A 21,513-nucleotide genomic window follows, 5' to 3' on the forward strand; every position below is an offset into this window, starting at 1 on the left:
CCGTTTCGTTCTGTTCTATTCTGTTCCGTTTCGTTCTGTTCTATTCTATTCTGTTACGTTTCGTTCTGTTCCATTCTGTTACGTTTCGTTCTGTTCTATTCTGTTCCGTTTCGTTCTGTTCTATTCTATTCTGTTACGTTTCGTTCTGTTCTATTCTGTTACGTTTCGTTCTGTTCTATTCTGTTACGTTTCGTTCTGTTCTATTCTGTTCCGTTTCGTTCTGTTCTATTCTATTCTGTAACGTTTCGTTCTGTTCTATTCTGTAACGTTTCGTTCTGTTCCATTCTGTTACGTTTCGTTCTGTTCTATTCTGTTACGTTTCGTTCTGTTCCATTCTGTTCCGTTTCGTTCTGTTCTATTCTGTTCCGTTTCGTTCTGTTCTATTCTATTCTGTTACGTTTCGTTCTGTTCCATTCTGTTACGTTTCGTTCTGTTCTATTCTGTTCCGTTTCGTTCTGTTCTATTCTATTCTGTTACGTTTCGTTCTGTTCTATTCTGTTACGTTTCGTTCTGTTCTATTCTGTTACGTTTCGTTCTGTTCCATTCTGTTCCGTTTCGTTCTGTTCTATTCTATTCTGTTACGTTTCGTTCTGTTCTATTCTGTTACGTTTCGTTCTGTTCTATTCTGTTCCGTTTCGTTCTGTTCTATTCTATTCTGTTACGTTTCGTTCTGTTCTATTCTGTTCCATTCTGTTCCGTTTCGTTCTGTTCTATTCTGTTACGTTTCGTTCTGTTCTATTCTGTTCCGTTTCGTTCTGTTCTATTCTATTCTGTTACGTTTCGTTCTGTTCTATTCTGTTACGTTTCGTTCTGTTCCATTCTGTTCCGTTTCGTTCTGTTCTATTCTGTTCCGTTTCGTTCTGTTCTATTCTATTCTGTTACGTTTCGTTCTGTTCTATTCTGTTACGTTTCGTTCTGTTCCATTCTGTTACGTTTCGTTCTATTCTATTCTGTTACGTTTCGTTCTGTTCTATTCTGTTACGTTTCGTTCTGTTCTATTCTGTTACGTTTCGTTCTGTTCTATTCTGTTCCGTTTCGTTCTGTTCTATTCTATTCTGTTACGTTTCGTTCTGTTCCATTCTGTTACGTTTCGTTCTGTTCCATTCTGTTCCGTTTCGTTCTGTTCTATTCTATTCTGTTACGTTTCGTTCTGTTCTATTCTGTTATGTTTCGTTCTGTTCCATTCTGTTCCGTTCCGTTCTTTTCCATTCTGTTCCGTTTCGTTCTGTTCTATTCTGTTCTGTTTCGTTCTGATCTATTCTGTTACGTTTCGTCCTATTCTGTCAGTTTTAGTATATTATATTCTATTCTACTAGTTTCAGTCTTTCATTTTGTTTTGTGTCATTTTATTAAGTTTCAGTCTAATTATGTTTTGTTTCGTCCTGTTCTGTCAGTTTTAGTATATTTAATTCTATTAGTTTGTCTGTTTCATTCTATTCTATTACATTTCAGATCCTATTAAAGTTCAATCTATTTAATTGTTTTGTTTCGTTCTATGTAGTTTCATTCTATTAAGTTTCGGTCTATTTAATTGTTTTGTTTCGTTCTATTCTGTTTCCTTCCGTTTTGTTTCCTTCTGTTTTGCTTCGTTCTGTTTAGTTTCACTCTGTTCCGTTTCTTTCTCTTCTATTAAATTTCAGTCTGTTTAATTCTGTTCTGTTCATTCTTTTCTATTAAGTTTCAGTCCATTTAATTCTGTTTGTTTCGTTCTGTTCCATTTACTTCTGTATTGTTTCGTTCTGTTCTATTTCATTTTATTCCATTAAGCTTCAATCTACTTCATTCTGTTCTGTTTTCTTCTGTTTTATTTCATTCTGTTAAATTACAATCTGTTTCGTTGTATTCCATTCTATTCTGTTTCGTTTTGTTCTGTCTAATTCTCTTCCTTCCTACTCTGTCACTGACTCATTGTTTTATCCTGTACACGTGTGTCACTCTTGTATTCTGTTCTACTCTTCTCTTATCTGTTCCAGTTGACTACAGCTCACAACAGCTGACATTTATAAATAATTGTAATTGAAATTTGTATTACAATTGTGTATATCCTACATATGTTTAAGTAAAAAGCACATTTTTCAAAGAAAATTCAGTTTGGGAGGAAATATAGTTACTATCTCCAAAGGATGTGGTAACTTGGATCTGTTTAGTTTATGTAACCGTGTATAAATCTTCTAGAAAAAGTTTCAAGAATTTTAATATTCTAATTCTCCTCCTCCTTCTCCGCAAAGGGTCACGTGACACGAAAGAAGCTGGCAATGAATCACTTGCCAATATCACTCTGTGCCTGGCCTTAGTTGCCACAGCAGCTGATCAATGTATCGCATGATTACACTTAATTAAGCCTATAAGCTGAAGCTGTAACATTGAAAGTTTGCGTATTTTACATTTCTAGTTTTTACATGAAAGTCATGGAAAATTCTGCAATGTCTGAGCTAGTTACCTCATTCTGTGCCTGCTGAAATAGTCTGATTGTTATCATGTTGTATTATCAGTTTCAAACAGTGACATATATGTCATGGAATGTCACTTTAGAAACCAACGAATACACGAAAGCATGCAATATAACTTTCTCATTATGACATACGCTTGCCACACAGTTTGCCTGGTAACAACGGTACCAAAATCGTATACACAAACAGAAAATACACTAAGTTGGCTTTTTTGTATTCAATATAATATTCTCCTTTTGTCCTATATGGTAGAATGATCACTCATCCTTTCCATTACATTCGAATCTCAAACCCGACGAGGATGATACCAACCAGAAACCTTTAGCAAGTCTTCTTCTGGAAGGGCAGTAACCTAATTTCAAAGATCCCTTCTTACAGATTCATGTCACACAAAAACAGGCAATGGCAGTGTTGCTTCAGGTATAGACGTATGAAGCAGAGAAAATACAGTTTTTACACGTTCTGTAACGACTGAGGAAAATCATGTATGTATTTATTCACACTGCAGTGGGTATATAGCCGGTGGCAGTGGTAACTAATTACACTCAATAATGACAATAATAAACTTATTAATTAAAAATACAATTAATAATAATATTAATAATTATTACTAACAATAATAAATAATAATAATAATAATAATAATAATAATAATAATAATAATAACAACAACAGGGAATATACTAAATTAAATTAAATGATCACTTAAAATAACATTTGAAATAAATCTAATTTGTATCTTAAAACTAAGATCGAACTAAAACTCACGAGTATGATATGTTCATATCTGCACAAGTACCTTTCAAATTACACTCATTTCGCTGTCAACTCACTCACTGCAATGGAATTACGACACATTTCACTGATTCTATCCTGATTTCACTAACACTTCAAAAACATTTCACTGTTCAAATACTATGCACTGCCACTATAAACTATAAAGCTTCACTGACGGGAACACGTTTCACTTACACAGCACACTTCACTGACACGACATACTTCTTCACTGATACAACACACTTCACTGACACAACATAATTCTTCACTGATACAACACTTCAATAACAACATATCATTTACATCCTTTAAATACTGTGTATAATTACCGTCTATTAGTAAGGTCCTTAAGCCTATTTCATCGTCCTAACCACATGTTACCCCCGTTCTAGTCGATCATTGAGCGTCACTAACTTCACAGAAATTTAAGATGCTGATATAGGTAAAGGCTTATCACACCTAATGTAATTTAACTCTACACCATGTACCTAAATAAGTGATGATACACTTAAATAATCTGTTACATCAAGGTTAGTATTATAGTTATACAGTTGTAGCTGGTATCATTTGAAAGATAAGCACTGAAAGTTTTACCTACTCTAAAGATGTTAATGTTATGTTTTATTTAATGACGCTCGCAACTCCAGAGGTTATATCAGCGACGACGGATGTGCCGAAATTTTGTCCCGCAGGATACTCTAAAGATACCGAGTGTGAGCTCCATTCGTGGTCAGACAAATGTCCAGCTATAAGCAATCTAGGTCATTCCATACTACTCTTTCAAACATGTTTCTGTCATTTTTCTCGACTTTCATACTCCATAGACAAGTCTATTGTGCTATCAAAAGCGAGTGCGTTATATGACAGTAAAAATGTTTAATAGCCTTCCTGTGGATATAAAAAATCAAATTCAAAACATAAGATTATTTAGGTCAAATTAAAGAAGTGCCTAATTCCTCATGCATTCTGCTCTGTATGTGAATTTGTGGCATTTAACAACGCTGCATGAATATTTCCGTCTTATATTCTTAAGTATCAATACTAGCCCCTTGTGGCCTTACTGGCCTTAGCTCTGCCAGATTAAATAAATAAATTATTAAATTATTGTGTTGTACTAGTAGCCCATATTGTAAAACTCTTCTGTGTATGTATGTATGTATGTATGTATGTATATATATATATATATATATATATATATATATATATATATATATATATTTCAACAAAACCGTAACTATAATTAATTAAGACTTTGTAGTACTATTAAGATTTTTTGGCATGATCCATATTCTAGCTGTGAAGTGATGTACGAATTCCATGGAATGTAAATAAATACAATACAATACTGTACAGTACAACACTCCTGAGGTGCTGATTGGTCCGACCGCCGTAGGCCTACTGTCACACAGGCGGCCCGGGTTCGATTCCCGGTGAGGTATGGGATTTTTCATTGAAAAATGCTAATTTTGAAATCTCTGAGAGTTCATCTTTCCGCTTTTCGCTTCTATCGTTTATTTATGGGCACGCTTTGTAGTTCCCCTCGTATTTTAAACCCAAAGTGTATCATTCATTCACGGACACTGTGTATGGTGGACAAAGTCGCAGCTGAAGTTTTTCTCGGGGTTCTCCCGTTTTCCCCATATTAGGCATCTGGATCATTCCGTCCCATTTCTTCATTTCGTCACCATCATTCCCCGATCGCCGGCTGGCACAGGGACGAAGGGGGTTGCCTGCTCAAAACCTGGGTACGCAGCGAACCTTAGTGTAGTCAGCCGGTGTGGGCTTGGGAATCCACCTAAGTTGAGGGTTAGCGCAACAGATCGTAACAGGTCGCAGTGCTGGGCCGTGCCCCCACCCTCCCGTACATTCCATTCCAATTACTTCGACAGCTGCGGTAATTCGCAATTTCAGCTCATCAATAACCTGTGTTAGGGGCAGCAAAAACACTATCCTTTACTTAATCCCATGAAAAGAAATCGTATGGAGATCGGAGGACGAGGAGATTATTACATGTCACCGACACCTTTTAATGCCAAAAGAAAGGATCCTCTAAATGACGACGCTGGCATTGAATAGTCTATAGGTAATATGGAGATATACCGCTAATTTTGAAATCTCTGAGAGTTCATCTTTCCGCTTTTCGCTTCTATCGTTTATTTATGGGCACGCTTTGTAGTTCCCCTCGTATTTTAAACCCAAAGTGTATCATTCATTCACGGACACTGTGTATATCTTATCTCTCTTTAACCCATTGTAATGATTATTCAGTTCAGATAAAATTTCGCAACATCACCGATAGGCGTCCAAAAGCAAACAACTGTGCTCAGTAGGCCTACCACGTTGTTCTGCATGCCTCCACCGAGCCAATCTGACGTCCTTTCAACTTAGTTCACACCTAATGAAAGAATTTTGTGGAACGAAAATTTGACTGGGTTGCCATGGAAATGCTGACGTCATAGCCTATAAACACTAACCACGCTATAAACAAAATAAGTCCATTTCTGTATACAAGGGGAGTTCACATGTATACATGACATAGGCCTACTTGGAAAATTTTATTATAACCCATTGGGAGTTATAATATTATTTAAAAAATAAAGTTTTTCGGTTGCGCTATGTGCTGTAACATTGACGCGAAACAGAGCGTCCACAATACATGCATAACTATAGAAAGATAAAACAAGTTTGACGTTACTTACATACAGATGGATAAATAACAATAACAGCATATATATATATATATATATATATATATATATATATATATATATATACATACACACACAATATACCAATTAAGTATTAATTGTATGTGGCTCAAAAGCTATTTTAATTGTCCTCTTCCAGTACATTGTTTTAATACATTACTAGGGAGCGGATTTTTATGTGCTAAAAATGTAAATATATTTATTTTTTATGTGCTAAAAAAGTACGAAAATATTTGCTAAAAATAAAAAAATATATTTTTTTAATATGACAAAAATACCTTACTTAGGTTGAAAAAAAAAATGTTACTAGGTAGGCCTACTCATCAACCACACTTGAGTGCTAGTAGTTGGCCAAGAATTGCAGTGAACAACAAAGGTCATCTCCAAATTCTCCATCACAAATGCATACCGATTATCTCTGAACAACGACTTATACTGTGAAAACGATCTTTCCACATCACAGGACGTCAGACGTGCATATTTAAAGAGAAGAATCTCACAAACATACACCGTCAATTTCACCTACAGGCACATCTTTCAATATTTAAGCAACTTTACACTTTTTTTTATATCCACTGTTTTTCCCAAACACATTCTGGAATTTCTCCCTTAGTAATTGTGCTTCTGAACCTGGTAGCGAGTCTAGTTTAATTTCCACGGTACGCACCTTCCTGTTTCAAACAACAGGTTTTTCGATGTTTCGAGTTTTTTTTTATGGTGTCACACAAAAAGTTTAAATTTGGTAATAGGAAAGCCAAATCGTTTTTAAATAACCATCTTTCAGTATATCTTGAAGGATATCGATTGACGAAGCCCGATGACAGGGAATCACAACAAGATGTATTGCCTTACTTGATAGGCATGAGCGAGAGGCGAGAGATTTGTTCAAATTAAATAATATTTATACCCGAGTTCTTATCTGTTGTGTTTCACAAACAAAACGTGGAATGAAATCATCTTCAGCAACAATAAACATTCCTAATTATGTGTTACAAGATCTCTCCTCCTTGTCCATGTTAATTTATTCTCTAATAATAACACTGATATGATGCCTAGCAGTTCTCAAAACTTGAGGCAATACTATTACGAAAATGAATCATGGATACACCACACAGCGCTTAGAAACACGAAGCAACCAAGAATTCTTAAAAAAAGATAACGTACTTCTGAGTGATATAATTGATTTAGTTTTAAAATATTTAAAAGTTCTTGTAAAAATTATTTAATTAAAAAAACTCCAAGATTTATGTGTTTATAATAGATTTCCTGAAAATATGTATTTACATAATTTTTTTGTGAAAATACGTGTTTTTATGTGAAATAAAATTCGGGTTTTAAACTTGAAACTTCATGTTTGGAATTTTTAACTTTGTTAATTGTGTTTTATCACTCGCAAAAAGAATATTTAATTACATAGGAATCCGCCCCTTATATATTACAGTATTGTACTTATTGGAGGTTTGACTGCTATATAGCTTATTTAATTCCGTTCATTACTGTAATATACACTTAAATCTTACAGCAAATTCTATTTATTTATTCTAATTTCATGACCCTAATTCATGTATAGATATTGCATGCAATTATCAGTCTCTCCAAATCCCCTTTCACTTTTTTCATTTTCGCTTCAATTTTTCAACAAATTGTCAAAATCTGGTACTTTTTCTATATTTAATTTTTGTACAGTCATCTGAGTAATATTTCGACGATCTCTGTTGACGAATTCACGATATCTATTACGTATTTTCATTTATACAAACCGGGACAAACCATTCTAACCGCATGTCGTCTCCTTTTGAATTGTTACAATCTCTATATCCTGCAAAGCTTACGCAAAAGATAATCATTCCAGTTTCTATCTTAATGTCATTGAACATTTATGAGATTGTCCAAGTTTAAAATACAATTTTATAAACGCTCATTGTTTCATCAAGTGAGACTAACTTTGACAAGTGGCACTAATACCAGCTTATTCAGACGTTTAAACGAGAATCAATGAAGCTGTTTCACTAATATGTGCCGAATGAAAAGAGCACATCTGATTATTTAAAATTACAAAAAAAAAGTCCAGTTCGGCTTGCTGTACGCTTCTAGAAAATCTGCATAATTTTTGTGTTACACAGAAACATTAATTTTACTGTAAAACAAGTGTGTGTGTTCATACCAAGAAAACAGACACAATTATACTGTATTAAAAGAGAGTAAAAATACATCGCTAGAGTACCATGCAATTAGGCCAAATGCTAAGGAGCAACACTTACATTTTAGTTCAAGAGAGACCGTAGTGCTTCGTCGCACAGCTTACAGTAGTACCTGAGACGTAGAATAAAAATAGCGATGTCAAAGGAAGTGCCTACTTCCTGCATGACACACGTTTATCGATAGCGGATCCCTGAATTTGTCTGAAAAGAATGGAAATAACATTATATAATTATGACCAGTAAATTCAGCACAGACGATATGGAACAGAATGAAATGTATCGAGTGAATTAGACCTCTGCAACAAACTCTGCGGAGGAATTGACAAAATATTCAAACTATGGTTTATTTAACGACGCTCGCAACTGCAGAGGTTATATCAGCGTCACCGGTGTCCCGCCAGTAACACTAGTAAATCTACTGACATGAGCCTGACGCATTTAAGCACACTTTAATGCCATCGACCTGGGCCGGGATCGAACCCGCAACCTCGAGCACAGAGGGCCAGCGCCATACCGACTACGCTACCGAGGCCGACCGGAGGGATTGACCTCGCAATGAGGATCATTTTTGTGAAACAATTCCTGTTCAGTGACGCATCGTTTAGCCGCTACGCGACATCGAAGAAAAGACAGATTTCAGTGATATTTCCAATTATGAAATGAATTATTCATTTATTTCTTCAAGTATCCTTGCGGACAAGGTGGTCAAAGTGTCTATCCCGAACCTGATTAGAGTCATTACACCGTCGCTGCAGTGATTGTCGGACTCTGTCAAACATTTCAGATCTGTGTCGTATTTGATCAAAAGCAGCGAATATTCGCGCAAGTAGTTCTTCTCTGGTGTCAACTGGGATGGCGTACGCGACACTGTTACATGCTGCAAAGAAAAATCTAGGGTCGTTAAGTCGGGTGAACGCTTTGGCCATGCGACAGGTCCCGCTCTCTCCGTAGGTGTTGTTCAGATGTGCTCGTAAAACCAGGTTGAAGGGCGGCGGGTACGCCATCATGCTGGAACCACATGTCCCTGCGCATCGGGAGAAGTACAGTAAACCCTCGAAGAGCAGCGGAAGCGCGTTCCGAAAGACCTTAAGGTAAGTCGCTTCTTTCAAACGGGGCGACAAAATGACAAGCTCTAGTAGATTTCAGCCCATATGTTTATAGAGTAAATCTTTGCTGGTGACAGACCTGACATGTTCGACAAAGTCCCACAGTCACTAGTACGAAGGTGTAAAGAATGTAATAAGATTCAGACATTTTGAACACCTTCTGTAACCTGCAAGGGTACTTGAAGAAATAAGTTAGTAATGAATTTCATAATACTGTAAATGTTACAAGACCCTATCTTCCTTTCGATGTCGCGTAGCTCTTGAACGACGCGTCAGAGAACATGGGTTGTTTCACGAAAAATAATGATCTTTATTCCTCGCTCATCATAGTTTGTCGCAGAGATCCTGACTCACCCTATACATTATGTAACGCATCTAACTTACAAGGAGAGGACACACACTGTATATCACCGAATTAAATCAGATTTTGTGACATGAAAGTACACGAAGTACTGTTTAAAGTCATACCTGGTATGGGTAGCCAATAACCCCTCGTTTTGAAAATATTGGCAATTGTTTATGACATACTTCCGTTAGGTGCCTAATAGGGAAGCATTATACTGTGTAACGGCGTAGCTCATGTGGTTGGATGCTGAGTTGTCATCCAGGCAACTTGAGTTCGAAACCTAATGCCTTCTCATATTTTAAAGCTTGATATTATTATTATTATTATTATTATTATTATTATTATTATTATTATTTTAATTCACTTTCAGTTGTCAGTTCCTATATTCAAAGCCATGTTGAAATATGCGTGGTATGCATCAAAATTGATAAACGAACGAGAACTGTTTGTGAATATGAAGGATATCTGTTTCGCAGCAGAAGTGCGGAAAAATGTGTGTGACTGTGGACAACCCTCTTTTATTTGCTGTGCATGGTGCAGAAAATATGTATGTTTTGTGTGTTTTTATGACATCATAATGAATCGGATACAAAATGAAATGGAATAGCTGCTACACACATAGAACAAACACCAGTGACACATCTTACCTTCCTACGTGAGCAGTATTTCATTGTTTATCCTTTACAATACAGTGTTAGTTAATTAGTAATTTGTTTAAAACATGATGAAGCATTCAATACATTGAGAAATATGATATAGGTATGTAAATAGATAACTGTGATCACAATATTAATCATTATTAAAAGAAAAAAAAAAATATAGGACCAGTTAAGATTCGAACGCAGGTTGTGCCTGGATAACAAATCAGCATCCAACCATATGGGCTACGCTGTTACATAGTCTAATGCTTCCCTATTGAGCACCTAACGGAAGTATGTCACAAACAATAGCCAAAATTTTCAAAACGAGGGGTCATTGGCCACCCATAGCAGGTATGACTTTAAACAATACTTCTTGTACTTTCATCTCACACAATCTTATTTAATTCGGTGATATACAGAGCATGTCCTCTCTTTGTTAGTAGGCCTAATTAAAAACTAAATACTATAGATTAACACACAGAGGATAAGCTTTTTGGTTCATTAATTCTGATTAGGCTGTATTGGATGGAATTTAATTATGTGAGACAAAGTGTGATGATTGTGGTGGTGGTGGTGGTGGTGGTGGTGGTGGTGGTGGTGGTGGTGGTGGTGGTGGTGGTGGTGGTGGTGGTGTGGTGGCGGCGGCGGCGGACGCAGTAGTATAACTGAGATGTTCTCTGGAACAAGAACTTAACTGCAAAATGTTGAATTTGAGATACATAGGTAGTATCAAACAACATTCAAATGTTTCTAGAGGACGCTGTGTTTGTTGCAGGGAAATAATATTTTTTTCAGGAGAAAGATGCGTTATTAAGGATTCAGTAATATTCTGCAAATGGAAAACGACGAAACATACGTTATTATTCCAGAGAACGCCTCAATTTTAGACAGCTTACAAAAAAAAAGGCTGCTTACTGATTCAGTATTTGTTATTGTATCCGTTACCCTAACGAAAATACTAATCATATGTCGCATATGTCTGTATAACCTCACCAACGTATTACTTATTTTATCTTGTATATTTAATTAAGTGCATGGTCAATGAAAAGTACACAACATAGCTTTACTGAGCGCAGCTTGTTTATAGTTGGTCCATGGGTTTTTTTCTTGTATTTTTTCTATATTTGGTTCATTTTGTTGGGGTAATTTAAGTTATTTATTTGGTAGTGATTTAATTTCTTTATCTGCAGTCTCAACCACATAAGCAGCACACACCTTGAAATTGTAAATTATGTTTTATTTAACTACGCTCACAACTGCCGTTGTGCCGAAAATTTGTCCCGCAAGAGTTCTTCCCATGCTAGTAAATCTAATGACATGAGGCTGTCGCATTTAAGCACACTCATCCGACCACAGTTTGAATGTTTTATAACATGGCGACAACTATATTAGCATAATAGCACAAATCGTACCGAACGGTTCTAAAATGTGATTTTATGTACATCGCACTGTTGTTTCTTTCTTAAAAAAAAAAAAAAAAAAAAGAACGGTCCAATAATTCTATGGAAACTGACGGCACACCACACACCTATTTTCTTGCGTTATCCAGTGAAACCTCATTCATGATTCCTGGCTTGTCAGCTCGCCATTATTTGTTATTGCGTGATGCAATGTGGCTAAGCAGATGACACCACACTTCAACGAAGGGGGGGGGGGGATCGATCTGGGATCAATTTCTCCGTTATTAAGTTTTCTAACATCCCATTACAAAAGTGAAGTGTAACGTTATATGATGAATTAACATATGCGGAACTTTTCAGTAGGATGTCACAGCTAATAATGCTAATGTATCCATGACCAAATTGCGCCGAACATTCGCGGAGGCAAACAGCGGCAGTAACGTGGGTGTCTTACCGCCGATCGACCGACGTACATTACGTCAACGTTTGCTGAGACTTTCAGTATTAAAATTAAACCATAAAAATTTATCTGGTGAGTATTAGTGTACTTATAGTGAAAAGAAGACCAGGTTGATGATGATTATAATTCTTTACAGAACGTTTGTCTTTCAACAGGAGGGTTTATTCAAGAGCAACGATGAGATAATATAGCTATAATGTAACAAATACGTATGTGATAATGGCGGGTAAAAATTAAATATTTTAGGGATTCCTACCCTATTGTCGCCTTGTCAACATTAAATTGCACAGAATATGTCCAGATTTCAGTCTCGTTTGGCGAAAACTCATTAAAGCCTTGGTTTTTCTGAACCGACGCATGCGACGTGCGAGGCCCGCCTCGCACAAATCCGGACTACATGAGAGATAGTGAGTAGTTTCTATGGCTGAGAGGTGCTCAGACCTCGCATCTCGCAGTTATAGAAACCACTCTCTCTCTCTCTCTCTCTCTCGTGTAGTCCGAATTTGTGAGAGGCGGTCCTCGCACGTCGCATGCGTCGGTTCAGAAAAATCAGAGCTTTAAGCTCAGGAGTTCTTAACCTTTTTACTCCCCAAGACCCAAAAACCAGCCGGTCATAAACTTTCGCGAAGGGTTTGTTTTGAAATTAGACAGTGCTAGTGTAACAATATCGTATAAATAAGCGTAGAAATTTATTATTAGACTCATTATTATTATTATTATTATTATTATTATTATTATTATTATTATTATTATTATTATTATTATTACGTGGAAGCAGACGTTATCGTGTTTTCATTACTTAAGCATACTTATGGCTTTTAAGGAATCCGCAGGTTCAGTCTCGCCCTCGCATAAGTCCGCCATCGGTCCTATCCCGAGAAAGATTAATCCAGTCTCTACCATCATACCTCACCTCCTTCAAATCCATTTTAATACTATTCTTCCATCTACTGCACGTCTCGGCCTCCCCAAAGGTCAATAATAATATGAGATACAGCTATAATGTAACAAATACATATGTGATAATGGCAGGTAAAAATTAAAATACTTTAGGGATTTCGTGTTTTCATTATTGTTCGTAAATCATAGTTCTGAAAAGGATTATATCTTAAATTAAATTCTAATTTAAGTAACATTTTCATTTTTTTTTTTTTTTGGAATGGGTAGTAACCCAAAGATTAAGAATGCTCTGAGTTAACTGAATGAATTACAACAGACGTTGGTACTGTGGATTTTATATTTTTGAGTAGGAGATCGTCGTTTATTACATATTCCTTTAAGTCGGTATATCATTACTGCAATGTTTATATAATCAAAAGACTTATTGGTCTTAGGCGTTCTTGTGATAGATAAGTGGTGGTGTCCGTTATGATTGAGATGTTTAGTTGTTGACTGTTACTTGATTTCATTTATATGACCGAAAAGCGTTCAGCCCGCTACTGGACTTGGCAGACGCGTCTCTGTTGTTCTAAATTTTAGAAATGTTCTTAATTTAAATTGAATATACGATTATTTGGACCGAAATTATGAACTACATACCCTGAGTAATTACAGCTGTTAACACACACTATGATTGTACTTTGTAATACCGGTACAGTTCCAGAAGGCGTATGTCACCTCGTTTCAAATTGAGGACTTCGGTCTTTATATTAAAGTGTTCATGTTATACATGTACCCAGCATTTTCAGTGGGTTTTATGACGCTTTATCAACTGCTACGGTTAGGCCTATCTAACGTCTGAATGAGATGAAGGTTATAATGCCACGAAATGAGTCCAGGCTTCAGCGCCGAAAGTTACCCAGTATTTGCGCTTAATTGGTTGAGGGAAAACCCTGGAAAAACCTCAACAAGATAATTTGTTCCAACCAGGATTTGAAACTGGGTCCGCTCGTTTCACGGTCAGGCATGCTAACCGTTATGCCACAGCGGTGGACTTATACCCAGCATTAAATTAATAAGAATATCTTTGAAGACTGTCCAAGAAACTTCATATTCATAATTTCAAACGTGACTCACAAGCTGTAATTGCAAAATATTCCATAATTAAATTACAATTGTTTCTCTAATGTAATTATTATTAAAATCGAGATACACGGAAAGAAGATTTCGCTTAGTAACTCTATCAAGAATGACAACAGAATGCCCCTGAAAGTGTACGGAGATGAATAAGACGAATATGACGATGATGGATGGCGATGAGAGTGGCTATAATGAATACGATGATACTGACGATAATTTTATGCTGATACTGAATGACGATAATGCAGAATACAATAAGGATGATGGCGGTTACAAGGATGATAATGCCAAATATGACGACATGATGAAAATTTGTATGGCCATCCTGTCCCATTATCTTCTGGTCTTGTTGTCTCATAAGTAGTGCCATCTTGGTATCACTTGTGAGATTCAGACCTGTCTTCGGAGAGTTGACTAAACAACAACAATGTATTTTTTATTAAACACACAGTATAGTCATTGAATAATTTCAAGGGAAAAATTGTTCCGCGGTCAGGTATCGAACTGTAACCGACACCGGCCCGGCTCCGGAACAATTTTTCCCTTGAAATTATTCAAGTCAGTTTACAGGGAGCTATACCTGAAAGCCAGATCTGCATAAAACACGTCACTGTTCGTTAACAGAAAACCACAAATCAAGTCACAGAGAGTTTATGTGCTCTCAGTTTTAGGTTCTGGCGTCTTGTCAGCCCACTTGAGGTATGTGGATATAAATGGGAAAAATGAGCCGGTGTCAGTTACAGTTTCTGGGTAGCTCAGTCGGTAGAGCGTTGACGCGCTCAACCGAAGTTCCCGGGTTCGATACCCGGCCATGCAACAATGTTTCCCTTGAAATTATTCACGTCAGCTTTACAAGGAGCTATACCTGAAAGCCACATTGCAAGTATAGTCATTATTTAGATTTCTATCAGAATTTTGTATAATTGTGTACATTATTTGTCACGAAAGAGGGGAGGGGGGAAGAAACACAGGAAATTTAAGAATAATCTTTGCTATATAAAATATGACGATGATTCAAAATACACTGACGTTGATAATGATGATGAAAACGTCAACGAACTCAATTTGTTCTTCCTTCTAATCTGTGTTTAGCTACGCTATTTAATCAAATATGTCTCTACTAGTGTATATATTTAGAATATAGGCCTACATATGAATAATAAAACTATTTATATATTTTGCAGCTAGCTACTCGTTCTATTGAGCCGTCATTTGGATTGTTGTTCGGAGACAAACTCAGGGACATGGGAATTGCAACTACAGGAGCATCAGTGATTATGAGCACTCTGGATGCTACAATTAACTTCTCAGGTATGTCAGTATATAGTAATGAAATAATCTGCCAGCTGTTATGTTTATAAATTATATCATATTATACTTATTCTGTAGTATTTGCTGTTCAAACAAATATAACAGATGTTAATAAATTTCTGAAGTAGTTTTTCTCTGTTTTCGGACCATGGAAATAATGTCCAAAAAGTCATACAAATAAATATTTTTGTGTTACAGAGCAAATAAAGTTCCATATTCAAATAGTATGACAAGCAAAGTCAACAACAGATTTTTTCCACTCCCACTGCCGTAAGTATGCTGTTATTAGCTTGTTTTTAGGGAAATAAATTGATTTTACTGTGATAGTGTTGGTTGCTATTGACGACGGGACGTAAGTCATATTGCTTCTCTAGGGAAGTACCCAAGTGAAAATAGTAACACAGCAACAAATAAAAGAATACTCAAAACTCCATGACCCTCCCAACAGATCTAATATTTTTATTGCGTAAATGTGGGAGTGGAAAAAAAAACATTATATGCAATTCGTGAGTTAAGTAGAATTTACTACTCTGGACTACTTAATTGCAGTCCTCGGGAGCAAACTCGTCCTCGATTAGTAAAAATTACTTCGCTCCCTTAACATACGTATAAATAACTATTATTTGCTACATTACAAAAAGTATAGTGAGGATCACGTAAGGGTAGTTCCTAAAAGACTAATTTGGCCGTCTGTTCGGCGTTTCCAACTAATATCAGATATCACCAGATATCACAACGCCATGTACAATAATAATATGCTATTAACAATAACGATGTATTGTTTATTTATTTACTACATCTCATCTTTATGTTGGGAGGTCTTTTCTAAATAGTTCAATAATTTGTGAAAGAGTAGGCGCGTATATTTTCCTCCTGGATCTCTCGCACATTATATTGGAAATTAGTAGATTAATATGATCTAATATTAAAATGTATTTTGTCTGACAACATGAAATTCATTGCTTTGACCTAAAAATGTATTTTGTTTGATCACGTGAAATGATTAGTACAAACTCCGAAAACCGAATGCCAATTTGAAATGTATGCTTAAGAATACTTATTTAATCCTAATAATTTTGCTATTCTAGTTATAATTGCTGTCTCCGTGCCCATTTTCTATCGATCATCTAAGTGCATATATTAAGTACATCATATGAATGCGTTATTTATGAAAGGCCTAAGTCGCTAATTTTGTGAAAATGAGTTTGTAATGTAATACTGCTCTTTGGGTGTAGATACATCGATTCAGATATGAAGAGGACTAAGTTTCACACTCTATAATGCTTAATAGAATTTATGATACAATTTTTATTTCAGCCTTAATTTCAAAATTTCGGCCAGTAAGCAGTTTTTCTTAAACTGCTAACAACTTAGTATTCAAGACTTAGGCCCATTCATATGTGAAATATTTATTTACACTTGTCCGACTATAATCTTGAATTGTTAACCGCAAAGCAACTGATATTGATATTAATTAATTATTTTTTGTATCCATGTTGAATCTTTCGTACACTACTTTTAACACTTGAATATATATATAATTGATTGAATTAAGATGGCGCCGAGACACAGAAGGCTCTGAGGATGGTGTCAAGTAGCACCGAAACAGCTGTAAGCCACACATGCTTACATAATTAACACGAGTAAGATCGCCATTTAATCATTTGTAATTATTAGTATGTTCGAATTTCACTAGCTTCCAGTAATGGGTTCAGAAATCTAGAATAATTTGAATTTTTAGAATTTGCACTGCCGACAGCAGTTGTTCCTGCTGCCAACATAACAGTTAGAAAATCACTACCAGTTGTAGTATTTCTCAGTACCGAATTCGAAACGAAGTTGGCAAAAGAAGATTCAACCTTCAAATTAGATAATCATCATAATCCACTTGTAGCATGAAAATAGCAAGACAGTATAAACTTCGCCTTATTTCATATGAAAAGCTAATCGCAAGATGTGCTAAAATCCTTAAGTGCTTAAAGCATGAAGAGATGGAACTGGAGGGCAGCGAATGTTTTCATAATAAGGTATAATAGACACGACAAGCCTGCTCCTGCAGAGCGAACATCGGCTAATATCGAACTTCGACATAATCGACAAACTTGATCTGAACATAGCGCCTGTAATGCACGACGCTAATATCTATATCATTCCGTCAACATTTCTCCAGTCGGTCATCACTCCATAGCATTCCCCAAACGACGGCGACGGCTGGTGACGCAGGGAGGGGACTGGTTTAGGACGAGTGGAGTTGCCTGCTCGAACCCTGGTAGTGAGGAAATATTTTTGTGATGATATAGTAGAAGCAAATTTAATTGTTCCACATTTGGATGTAGTTTCTGTTAAAATACATAGGTGTCACGGTTTTTTTGAAGGGCAGTGTATTTGAAAAACATGGAAGTTTGAAAAAAAAAAAACAATAACAACAGCAGCAAGACTTCTGGTGCTGACAGTAAGCCCTTTAGTTTATCAGGATTAATGGCTAGAGTTTGATTACGTCCTTTGTGAAATGAAATTGCAAAAATACAAGTGGTGAAAAATGGCAGTCAGAGAAAAACTGTAGTACAGTTGTTATTTCCATTTCTCTGTATAAATGTAAGAACAGCAGCGTGTGAACGGAATTATTTATATCTTGTATAGTCTGTAACAAAAATATTCCTAATTGTATTTAAAATATATGAATTCTGTGTTTACAGGTTTGTTTGTGGGTCCTATCATTCGGAAATATTCATATCGCAAAGTGGCATTCGTTGGATCTTTGTTCAGCGCTTTGGGCCTCATATGCACATTCCCTGCTGAGAGTATGACACATATTCTTGCAACCTACAGTATTATAGGAGGTTCGTATACATAAATATGTTTATCTATTTATATTTATATATAATTTGAACTGGCAATGGGAAGTACGATAAAACCTGAAAATCATTAGGTATGTGTTATCACCGAAAGGGTTTAATCCCACAATTTGGGAAAAAATAATAGTTTCCAATGAAAAGTTAATTTTCTTATTTTCCGAAAACCATCTGTTGTCAGTTTTGAGAACTAAGTTAATTGCTTTTCAGAATGGTTCAAAGAAGACAAAACACATTCCAATAAACATTTGCCCTTTTCGTACTACAAGAAACTCTCACCAGTCGGGGAGTAATATCAAGTTGAGAGAAATTCGGGTATGAAAACACTGTACAATTTTCCTGAAGGGAAAGAGACATATTATCAAAAGTTTTTATCATTACTGACCGTGGCTGTCCTACATTTATGACGTTAACACCTCATTGAATCAAAATGTAAGACTGAAGCAGGTCTAAGGCACAGTTCTAATTTAAGGTCTATGATTATATAATGATTTTATAAAAAGGAATCCTAAACTAAATTTATTAAACAGTAAATTATTAAAAAAAAACAAGTCCTTGAATTGTTTTTTAAATTATAATTCATGTAAATTCTTATCCTTTATTTATTTTTTGTCACTTTTACAATGTTGTATTCTTAACTTAGTTGATCCTACAATCCAGTTTGAGAGGGATGCCCTGCAGGCACAACACGTTGATGAGGAGAAGAAAGCCATTTATGAGTCCTGCATCCCATACCTACGTTAGTGAGAAATATAACCTTCCCACTAGTCAGTGGAGTGTTTCTGGTCTTTTGTTTGGTGCACGTGGCACACTTCCTAAATTCACATGGAATATTTTAAAAGCACTCGGTCTCCGATTTTTTGAAATTCAAAAAATGTTATTGAATATTCTTAAGGATTCAATCCAAATATTACATTACCATTTATATTTTGGCCATTGATGATTCTATTGGGTTTGCATTTCTCTGGATGTTTTACTAAACAATTCCTGTATTTAATCTTTTTGTCTTTCTAAATTATTCTCTGGCACTATGGAGAAAAATGAAATGTTTCCCATATAAACGAAAACTATTAAGTAACTTTTTTAAATCTCCATAAAATTATATAATTCTGGCATAATTATAAAAATTCATATTTAAAGCAATCATACCCATAGAATTTGAAGAGTATCATTTTTGCATTACCTTAAAGTGTTCATTTTCATTAATTCAGAAAATTATTAATTTCCGAGATCATAATATGCTGCAAAAATAATGTTCAGTATATTATCATACTGAGAATGAAAATAGGAATGTGTTTTTCAATATTATTGTGTTTGTGTTGTTCCAGGGCTGGGAGTAGGTTTTGCTTGGTCATCCACATTTGTAGCTCTGAATCATTACTTCAACAAGAAACGTGGTCAAGCCATTGGGTTATCCATGGTTGGCACAGCATTAGGCATGATGGCTATGCCACAGGCAGTACAATTGTTACTGGAGGCATACAACTTTCGGGGGTCTGTCCTCATTCTCGGTGGGGTAGCCCTTAATGCACTTGTAGGTGCAATGTTACTACAACCCATAAAGTGGCATCTTCGGCCAGAGAAACCCGAGAAAAAAGAAGACAGACCACTAGAAATCAAGGTTAGTAAGAGAATACTGTTTCCTTCTATTTCAAAATTAAATTAATGCCGAAACAGCTTCCTTCTGCCGTACAGGTTGGGAGTTTTAAGGTAGGACTGGAAACCAATCCAAGTAAAAAAACTTGACTCATTTCTTTCGAAGCACTGTGTAAACCTAGCTGATGATCTTCTTAAACATTGAAACGAGTTTTGACCCAAAATGACAAAAAAGAAACAGAAGATCATGGAAAAGACAAAAAGGAGAAGGACGACTAAGATGGAAATAAAAGAGAAGAATAGAAGGGGGAAGAAAAAGAAGTATGTATGTATTTAGCCCATTGTTCCAATGCTGCAGCATAGGTACTGCTTAAATTTAGCTTGCAAGCATTTTCTTTTCTCATATAATGATTCAGAGTATTGAATTCCTAAAATAATGTTCAATCAATGCAGTGATTTGTCAATTGCCTTCATTTCAACCACAACTTCGATATATAACTCACTTAAATTTTAAAAAGGATAAATACCAAGTGCCAGATTTAAGATTCAGCAAAAATGAACTGCGACAGAAGTATATTGACAGCTGGACATTGTTGTTTAGTCAGCTGTCCGAAGACAGGTCTGAACCTCACAAGTGATACCAAGAAGGCACCACTTATAAGGCAACTAGGTCAGGAGATAATGGAGTAGGGTGGCCAGTTCCTTTCCCCCTCCATTGCATACATCGCTGACTAGCTACATATTATACTAGTCCGACTTCAGATGCATACAAACAATTGTTCTTCCTCTGACACATATCGTCAAGTGAGATGCACTGCCTGATAATAGATGTACATATCGGCCAGAACCTCAATCAGTGGATAAGCTGGACTTAACAACCAAGTATTACAATTCCGGATAAAATTAACATAAGGTATTTCTAGTAAATGTGACAATCGTAACAAAGGAATTTTTCAGTCTTCATACACAACCAAAATATTCAATTTTGCTGCTTTATCAACTGAAATTACTCAAGTTTCGAAAATAAGTGAAGTGCAAATCTTCCCAATAGTAATGTCAACAACAGATGCAATAACATACATTCTTCATGAGGATCTTAAATGCTTTGGCATTAGTAACAACATGTTTTATGACATTGCAGAAGGATATGGTTGAGTACATCAACCGAAAACTCTTCAGAAAGCAAACGAAACAAATATAATCCACAAAACTTCATTTTAGTCTACTGAAAACCGTGAAGACAGTAGTAAGAGATGATGTTGTAAATGCAGAATTTAATTTGTATTACTGATATCTAAACTCCTCTTCATTTTCCTACCCTTGACAACCTAAACAATACTTTATCCTTAGCAATGGATTAAAACACTTCTAATAATTCATTGCTACAAGTTTTAAATCACTCTCTCTTTGACAACCAACACATTATCAATAATAAAATTAATACATTTATTCATTTATCACTTCTTCACAACCAACACACCAAGAGTAGACCTACAATTTAAAGTTAAAATTTTCATTTATACTCTGATTTAGATATCAGTAATGGATAAAATAATGCGTAGCACACGAGAGTAAACAGTTTTTATGGACTTGTGGAAATTATCGCCCTCAACTTCACCTAGGGCGCTAAATTTTCACTCATTAAT

At 35.7% G+C, this 21,513-nt stretch overlaps 2 protein-coding genes across 3 annotated transcripts in view; one reads left to right on the top strand and one right to left on the bottom strand.

Moving 5' to 3' along the window:
* LOC138694633 (monocarboxylate transporter 9-like) overlaps positions 1-21,513 on the bottom strand; it is a 326,720-nt gene that overhangs the window by 291,632 nt on the left and 13,575 nt on the right. The window contains exon 2 of the mRNA XM_069818551.1: positions 8,197-8,337. The gene's annotated coding sequence lies outside the window, so the exon portion shown is untranslated. The remainder of the gene's footprint in view (positions 1-8,196; positions 8,338-21,513) is intronic.
* Positions 1-21,513, top strand: part of LOC138694634 (monocarboxylate transporter 14) — an 82,808-nt gene that overhangs the window by 44,842 nt on the left and 16,453 nt on the right. Inside the window, exons 1-4 of one of the 2 annotated variants that reach the window (XM_069818555.1) lie at positions 15,293-15,419; positions 15,618-15,689; positions 18,116-18,259; positions 19,600-19,892. In XM_069818555.1, the coding sequence (XP_069674656.1) occupies positions 18,223-18,259; positions 19,600-19,892 (330 nt within the window). In that variant the 5' untranslated portion in view covers positions 15,293-15,419; positions 15,618-15,689; positions 18,116-18,222. Of the gene's footprint in view, positions 1-15,292; positions 15,420-15,617; positions 15,690-18,115; positions 18,260-19,599; positions 19,893-21,513 lie in introns of those variants that run through there. The other variant, XM_069818554.1, reaches the window with a different exon arrangement.

Source organism: Periplaneta americana, chromosome 2 (genome assembly GCF_040183065.1).
Source record: "Periplaneta americana isolate PAMFEO1 chromosome 2, P.americana_PAMFEO1_priV1, whole genome shotgun sequence".
Lineage (NCBI taxonomy): Eukaryota > Metazoa > Arthropoda > Insecta > Blattodea > Blattidae > Periplaneta > Periplaneta americana.